Consider the following 9,163-nt stretch of genomic DNA (forward strand, 5'->3'; position numbering starts at 1 on the left):
TGCACAGATTGCATAGCTTCACTCACATAATATTATATAAAGGACGCAGTAGTCGTATCAATCATGTGCTGCTGGATTGATCACAAAGAGCCTCCGGTCACGCTGGTTCGCTCGGCTCAGGCTGAGCTCAAAATGAGTAACACATATGAGCCGTCCAGACCGGCACACATCCCTGACTGATATTGTGAATGGGATTTTATTTGCAGCTTTGGTCCCAATCAGGAACAGATTATTTTCTTTTTTACTTAAATATTTTATTACAATTTTCCACAAAGATTCATACAGAGATTTATTCAAATAATTCATTTTGAATTTTAGACAATGCCAATAGATTTCCCTTTTTTTTTCTCTTAAGAAAATAAACCCAAAATAAACAACAACAAAAAAACAAAACAAACAAAAACAAGCTGTTAGTATTATCTTTATTCAATTCAATTACAAATATCTGACAATGATGTTAAAACATCATGGATTCAGGTCAAGCCATTTTTGCTCAGTTTTTATTGCTGGTAAAATATGGTTATATTATGGGGACATAAAAGTGGCCCCTGGAAAACAAATGTTTAGTTGCATTCATTTGCAGTATTTGTAATTAAGTGGATGTGAAGTTTATAATCACAATATTTTACTCAGGGTTCCCTTTTTTTTAGTTTTGAATGCAGGATTGTTTTATCCACTGATTGTTTCCTCTTTAATTTTATGGATTAAAAAAAAACAACAAAAAAAACCAAACAAACAAACAAAACAACAGTTGTTGGCCTCACTATTATAGCTTATAGATTTATCATTTTGAACTATGATGTTTCTCTGCTCTTGCTGAGTTTTTCAGCACCAGCCGAAGTTAATAGCTCTTTCCACAGAGTGAGAGACACTGAGCACAGCCTGTCACATTAGAAAGAAACAGGAGAGCACAACAAAACTCAACAAAACAAAACAAAAAAGCAGCAAAACCGCAGAGCCAATCGTTGCAGTTTAAATGCATCATAAGGACTTGCAGCCATTTCGGCAACAGAGCTCAAATCTCTCAGCTGTTCCAGACAATGAAAAAATAAAAGTGGTGACTTGGATGCTACTATAAAAAAGTTGCTAATTAGTGGAGTTAAGAAGTTAACATGGAGATTAGTTTTTTGTCAGTCGGTGAACTGGGAAAGTTAATGCCATTACTTTACCTCCTGAGTCACCATTACTAGCTCCCATCCTTTACCAAAGATGCAAAGATGTAGCTAAGCTATAAGAAGCACAGACGAAAAGCTACCAGATATACATTTCCAATTTTAAAGTGGAGAGATGAGTTTTCACTAATTAAGGCCTGAAGACAGACTTTAAACACATGATGAGAGTTTCCAATATCAGTAAAAACAAACACACCAGCTGCACTGTGAAAATATAATCTGTGTGTTGTGTTAATGTGACATTCATGTGAGTGGGGCATGTTTTGTGTATGTCTGCCAGCTGACATCCATGTTAATGTGCTGTTATGTGTGTGTGTGTGTGTATGTGTGCATCTCCAGTGTGACATGCAGAAGTTGACAGTGGAGGAGCTGAAGAGGCTTCTGTATGACACCTTCTGTGATCATCTTTCCATGAAAGACATCGAGAACATCATTATGACAGAGGAGAATCACATAGAGAACCCAGAGGACTGCCAGGTGGATATAGACAGTAAGGATGAAACCTTTGTTTATTTAACATTTCTTTTTATGTGTTATGCATGTGTGAGACATTTGATGTGGTCAGAATCCTCAAAGTAAACATACGACTAACTTAAACATATCCTGTACTTTGCTAAAGTCTGTAGCAAGTCCTGACTTCTTGATAAATCACCAGATAAACAGAGGGAGCAGTTATTTACAGAAACATGCAAATGTGCATGAAAACAGGCTTGAAGGTAAACAAAATGAGCTTGAAAGTCAGTCTTTAATCTGATCACATTTATTCTTCAACAAAACCTGAACCATCTTCGATAAGCTGCAGTGTGGTTTTCTTTAGGGAAATAGATCTGTGGGTTTATTCAAACACATTTCAAAGCTGTTGAAAAGGATCCTGAACGGCATCAGTAATGCTGAGGTCCAGGCTCTGATGAGATTTTATCACTTTAGGACCTGTTGCTTTTGACTTTCACTCCAATTCTTGTGTCATTTGGTCTTTTTCCCTCATTTCCTTCTTTAGGAATGGTCTCTTGACAGCCGTCTTTCCTTGGAGACTGTTTCTTGTTAGACAAAAGTAAACATGATTATATAGTTCAAAGACTGTATGGACTGTTTGTTAAAGATGCTTTACGTAACTTTCTGACCTTAAAACTCTGCGTTCTGGACTTGTTTGATGACACAGTGACATCTATCATGTGCATTTCTGCCCAGCAGCATCCCGAGGCTGAGAAACTGACACTATGAAACTTTTTCATTCAGGAGGTTGAGTGACGTTGCAGCAGAGTTTCTCTCCACATGTTTGAAATTTGATATAAACACACTGGCTGTTTTGAAAGTGCTCCGCCACTTATTCAGCAAGGAAACAAGAATATTACAAAAGAGAAGGGGACAAAACCAGAAGCATTGTAAAATAACTTTTTCTAGCAGAAGAGAGCTCATAGGTCAGGTAGGATGCAAGATGGACGCCAAATTAGCTGTTGATAGGCGGCACATGACGGGAAAAATGTTCTGTAGCGTGTTTTTAATAGGGATGGGAAAATCAAATCTAAAAATAAAAAATTGGGATTTCTTGCTTCACAATTTAAAAATAATTTTTTTTGTAAAAAACTAGTTTTTTTTCCCCCCTAAATTGATAAAAAAAATAATGCATTATAACATTTTTGTCATTTTTATTGTTTTTGTTGATCTTTACTTGTCTTCTTGGGCATTATAGCATCAGAATGTTGGTCTGGCTCTGTGTTGTTTTTTCCTAATTGAAATCAAGAATAACGACTAATAAAAAAAAAAAAAAAGTTTTAGAATTGTGAGAATTGCATTTTAAATGGAATCAGGATCCAAATAATCAGAATCGAATCGAATCGGGACAAAAGCGTATCATCCCAGCCCCAAGATTTAAAAGTAAAAACGGCTTCAGTAATGGTGATGGTCATGTTGTGAAAACATTGTAAAGATGCCTTAAGGTTTTTGTGATTCAAACTAAATGATGCAACAGCCAACCAGGAAATAAAATAGTTTTCTTATGATTACATGCTAATTGACTCTGGATAAGCAGCAGAAAATGGATGGATGGAAGAATATATGCAGCCATGGCAACCTTGAAAACGACCTCAAACACTAATTTTCCCAAAGAAATGTCAGTGTGTTCAGATGAACCCAACAGGAGGAAAGAAAAGTGACAGTTTTACTGGGAAAGACATTGGTCTCCATCTCGTCTGACATGTGTGAAAGGACTGCACTTTGCTGCTCCATCCACCCTCTGCTGCTTTCATAGTTTTAAGCTTGAACATGTGAGAGTCGTAAGTCCCTCATGCCATATTCCAGAGGTGCTACTTTCCCTCATGGCATTATGAGTTATATTGAAAGTATGAACAAATTCCAGATACGAGTGTTTCAGCAGGGACACTTATTTTTCCGATACAGCTCATTTCATGTAGCTAGTTAACCTGCGACTTTAGTTCTCCAGCTGACCAGTTTCCTGATACACCGCACACCATTAGTTAAAAAATATTAAGCTTAAATTTGAACATTTTGTTTGTGTCTCTCCAAAAAACACAGTTTTTATTACACCTTTTAAAGCTGGAAGTAAAGATGTTTTTTTTAAATAATTAAGACTTTAGTTAATTTGATCTTATAAATGCTGTTTGTGTCGGTCTGTTATTTTTTTTCCTGTGCATGGTTCCCACTCGTCATACACTGACATGTATGTTGCGAATGACTAAACTGATCTCAAAAACATCGCTCCACAGTTGAACATCACTAAATAATATCTTTAATCATGAAAATGTGTCATTTTAGGATTTTCATTTAAAAACTCCTCATAGGCAGAGCTCCTACAAGTACACAAGTGCCTGCAGCTTCAGTCACTGCTATGCACACCCTAATATGAGAAACCACAGCATTGTTCTCTCTTTATGTTCAGAGTTTTCACTCATAAGAAATTACTACGAGTGCTGCAGTTCCATCCACCTACACAGACCTCATGGAAAATCCTGTTCTCTAGGGCTCATTTGAGACACAGGAAACCCCTAACTGGAACAGAAGTACAGTTCGGTGCAGGGAAAACTGCTGCAGCGAAAGAAAAAAATAAGTGCATGACACTGCTTTATATAAGTTAAGTGTAATTCAGAGTAGAGCAAATCTGTGTCTCAAAGGAGGAATTTTCCTTTAACGACCAATTTACAGAAGGATGCCTTCAATGCTAATTGTTCATTTTACAAAAGAGGAGATCTCTTCTTTTGTGGGAGAAACACTTCAGAGCGCGAAGGGGTATGTTCCAGCCAGAAAACCTCTGGGGGGTAAAAAGATGATTCAAAACCAGATCGTTTTTAAAAGGAAGATAATTTCAAACAGGAAAAAAATGTAATGGCTTCTATCTGGGGGAGAAAATGAGGTGTAGTTTCTTCTCTTTCTCCAACGGCTATCATCCTCCTGAGGTTTCCAGCTGGTGTCTAATGTGGTTATTCTGCAGGTTTATTTACACCTTTTGTCTGAGAATCACTTAAAATGCCAATCATGTACTAATCTATTTGTTTGCTGTTCCACACCTTCAATCAACATTTCAATCTAGTTGGAGTTACGTAGCATACAGGTGTGAAAACAAATTTTCCTGGCCACATTAATTCTTTATTATGGTATTTAAGTCATTCGAAAGTTTTGCGATGGGTTCCTTCATTTAGGAAATTAATATAAGATATCAATCAAGCATAAATAAACAAATAACATTCAGTGGACCTTTAGGTATTGGTTTTTTCTCTCAGTGTCCTCCTTTTTTTTTTTTTTCCCAGGCTCCAGCCCAACGCAGCAAGTCAAGCAAACCTGTGTACGCAAGAGCCTGATATGCGCCTTTGCCATTGCGTTCATCATCAGCGTCATGCTCATCGCGGCCAACCAGGTGCTGCGAAGTGGCATGAAATAGGAGCCGTGGTATTTTTCTGGCTTTGACCTCCACCTAAAGGCTATCCTATGGACAAATGACTGAAGAAAAAGAGCTAAAAAAAAAAAAAGAACATAAGAATTAAAAAAAAAAAAAGGAAACAACAGACAATCACGGCTGCGAATCAGAACAACTGATGACTGCAGAGCAACTGGAGCCACTAAGGACACAACGTGCGCAGGATTTTGTCTGGGAGACAGAGATAAACAGACAGATTCACGGACAAAAAAGACCTCACATATAGAAAGACAGCTGTGTGTTTATAGGGGACAGCTGACGATACAGTACATATCAATCCTATCAAGTACTCATTAGCTATGTGCATTGAGCAGTGTTGCATTCAGTATGGTGGCAGCTATACAGAGAAGTGTAGTGACTGTCCAGTTTTGTATTTGTCCAGTGTGCCATGTGGTTTATTATAAAACTAGGGAGTATCAGTGAGATATTGTAAGAACATTGGAGAAAATGTACTGAGTTTGGAAAATGTCTTATGCGGAAGGTCTGGAGAGTGTGGTGCTCTACTGTGCAACATTGTTCAAAGACCACTTGGAAAAAACCAACAGCTTTGTAAGACGCAGATAATAGGGAAGGTTTGCAGGGATGTGCATGTGACTGTGTATGCAGTTTCACACATGCACCATCTGCAGAGCTTCAGTCTGAGCTGGATGGAGCAGGGTGAAGGTTAACAGATCTTGGAAGGAGGGTGCTGAGGTCTGAATGGAATGGTAACTATCTGGAAAGTGGCTGAACACGCAATCAACTCTCTGCTCTGCAGGCCTCAGAGGATTACCATCATCTATGCATGAAATGCATGGATTTATACTGTCGTCTTGACACATTTGTAATAGCTCTTATCAATGTAGTTATCATATGACTGTGTAACACAACTGTTTTGAAATCAGTTCATGACAACTGTGAGCAAGGTGTATGTTGCAAGGTATAACAAAAGGGAAGTATCTAACTGCATGAAAAAGAAGGGCTGCTTTAGAATATGCTCGTAAATGAAAAAAGATTTTATATATATATATATATATATATATATATATATATATATATATATATATATACATACATACATACACACACACATATATGCTAGCTAAGCTATGGATGTTTTGCCTTGCTTGGGGCTTGATCATCTCTCACTACCACAGGACGGTAAATATCTTAGAGAAGTGTCACTCAACCATTTATGAAATATGCATTTAAACTGATCTGCTTGGTAGTGGTGATGCAAAAATGAAGGAATGTACTTTTTCTGTGTTTCCCCCAACTGAATATGTTGCTGGAGAGCAATAACTGTATGTAAAAATAAACATCTCACTATGCTTTTTCAGACAGATGAATCTCCGTTATTAGTGGACCTACTAATTCTTAGCAGAATTTTTTTTATAGTACCTAAATTCCAGTTTTGGCAAAAGACAATATCCCTTAGCTCTGATGTTAAAAAAAGAAGTACAATATTCAGTCTGAAGGGGGCCAAATACTGTAAAACATTGCAATAAAATATAAATATCTGTGAAGCACAAGATCAGTTTAATTGGAAGTTGAGATTTATCTGCATGCATTTGGGCGACGTCTGTCACTTCCTGCATCGACTGTGCATATATCCCAACATTACCAAAGCTCCGGAGGGATCTGTGATTAGAAAACTGGCAAACCGAGAAGTAAAATGAGTCAAAAACAATCGTATGAAAAATTAATTAAGGAGAATTAATTGAGGAGAAACCAAAGAACCAGAGAGTCTTATGGAGGCTTTTCTAAATTAGTGTTATCGTATTGAGACTTCATCAGGAAAGATTTTTTTTTTTTTTTCTGATCTATTTAAAAAATGTCTCAGACAGGCAAAAATATATCTGGAAGGCCTGAAAAAGTAAAAATAGAAGAAAAAAAAAAACACTCACAACACCTTTAAAATTGAGACAAATCTAACCAAAACACAAAATTATTCACACACTCTGAATATATTTCTGTTGGCAGCAGTCTGTGCCAAAATGAGCCTATTCTACTGTCCAGATCCAGGCTGGGTGAGAATTATGCGACTCATCCCAGATATTTGTCAAAAAAAAAAAAAAAAAACAAACAAACAAAAAAAAGCTCTGTGGAAAGCACGCTCAGAAAAAATAAGTGAAAAGACAAGTTATTAACTAATACTTTTGTTTCCATTTTGCACTTTAAGATGTGCTGCAGCGCACAACAACTCACCTCCATGATTGTTTATCCATCTCCAGGAATAGTTTTAACAAACAATAACTTGATCGAGAATTTATCTATTTTGATGTAATGGAATAGAATATTAACAGAGGGTGAATGAAAATGTCTTAGTCATCAATGAAGGAACATTTCCATGTGGGATAAAGTTATACTAATTTGATATGTTGCCTTATGTCTTGGGGTTGCGGTATTGTGCATATACATGAAAAAAAAAAAAAATCAAGCATTTCTATTGTCTATAACCAGAGCAAATATTCAAAATTATTTATTTTATTTTACAGATAGAAAAAAAAATGTACAAACACGTTGATAGTCTGCTGAATGTTTTTTTTGCGTTGTACGACACTTTCATACGTGTCCTTGCAAAAGAAAAAAAAAAGTGAGAAAACTTATTGAATATGTGATATCTGTTCATGTTTTCGCCAGATGTTCTTTGTGTGGAATGGTATTTCACATGAATAAAACCATACAACTACTGTGTCTCTGTTAGGTGTCTGAAATAAAAATCGATTTGTCAAATTCTGAATTGACGAGCTTGAGATAATTCTGTGACACGCTGCGGATCGGCTTCATGTTATTGATTGACATCTTGACATTTCAGATTGAAATCCACAGAAAATGATGGATTTTTCAAGGTTCACTGAACTGAGGATTGCTTTCTTCCCATTTTGAGAGACTTTAAGCGTTGCTCTTTTTGTTATCATCGGTCACATTTATCCAAACAAAATCACGTCTTAAACCTCTGTTGTTGGCTAGAAATGTTCAGGCTGTGCTGAAACAGAAATATCACCATAAAAACTCAGTAAAGTTAAAACTGCAGTAAAGTTAATGTAACATAAGCTACCTGGAAAATCACAATGATGAATTTTATTACAGTGGATTAAGTAAAAAAAATTACTGTATTCTTGAATTTTGTGTAGTAAAAACTGGATCATATACATATGGATGAAATGACCTGGAATTCAAAGAAGCTGACATACTAAACTGTATATATTTGAACCTGAGTACTGATGAGTACAAAAGTAATATATCCAGAATACTGTAATCGGGAATATATCATTCTTTGTTTCACTAGCTCATGTCTAAAGGAACATATTCGACTCCACCTGATAAAAAAGTAGACAGAGACTGTGGAATAAAGGAAAAGGTATTGTTGTGTTGTTGTGAACATTGTGTAAGAAATACTCCCATCTGCATTGCATTTAAACTACTAAACATTCTCACACCTCATCTTTTAAGACACCTGGAGTAACAACAGTAAGCCAAGGCAAGTTTATTTGTATAGCACATTTCATGAACAGATCAATTCAAAGGGCTTTACACAATGACATTACAGCAGGTAGCTGGAAACAATAACACCCCCCGGTTTGGGGAGTGTGCTGCAATGAAGATTTTTCTGCATATTTTTGGCTCTTTCAAGACTTGTTATGATGAGTGTCCATGGCAACGAAAGACTTGTTTACAATCGGGATCAACTGATTAACCTCTCCCAAATCAGGATTATCAGTGAAAAAAACACATCAAATCTCAATGGAGTTGAAAAGAAAGAGAAGAGGTTGCAGAGCGGGAGTCACACAGCGGAGAAAGCGATGGAGATTTAAACCATTTCTCCCAACCGTCTTAATGGGGAATGTGAGATTGCTAGCTAACAAAACGGATGAGCTCGAGATGCTAACAAGGTCTCAGAAAGAATACAGAGAGTGCAATATTATGTGCTTCACCGAGACATGGCTGCATGAACACATCCCTGACTGTAATATGTCTGTACCGGGCTTTAAAACGGTCCGTGCAGACCGCAGTAGACAACACAGCGGAAAGCTAAAGGTTGGTGGAATTGCAGTGCTAGTTAACAAGCGTTGGTGTCATC

General features: G+C 36.8%; 1 protein-coding gene across 1 annotated transcript in view; it reads left to right on the forward strand.

Moving 5' to 3' along the window:
- cabp7a (calcium binding protein 7a) overlaps positions 1 to 5,064 on the forward strand; it is a gene marked incomplete at both ends in the record, with an annotated part of 29,709 nt that extends 24,645 nt beyond the window's left edge. Inside the window, 2 exons of the mRNA XM_079250647.1 lie at positions 1,512 to 1,662; positions 4,934 to 5,064. Coding sequence (XP_079106773.1) covers positions 1,512 to 1,662; positions 4,934 to 5,064 — 282 coding nt within the window. The remainder of the gene's footprint in view (positions 1 to 1,511; positions 1,663 to 4,933) is intronic.
- Between the last annotated feature and the right edge of the window lie 4,099 nt (positions 5,065 to 9,163).

This window comes from Telmatherina bonti, assembly GCF_933228915.1.
Source record: "Telmatherina bonti genome assembly, chromosome: 13".
Lineage (NCBI taxonomy): Eukaryota > Metazoa > Chordata > Actinopteri > Atheriniformes > Telmatherinidae > Telmatherina > Telmatherina bonti.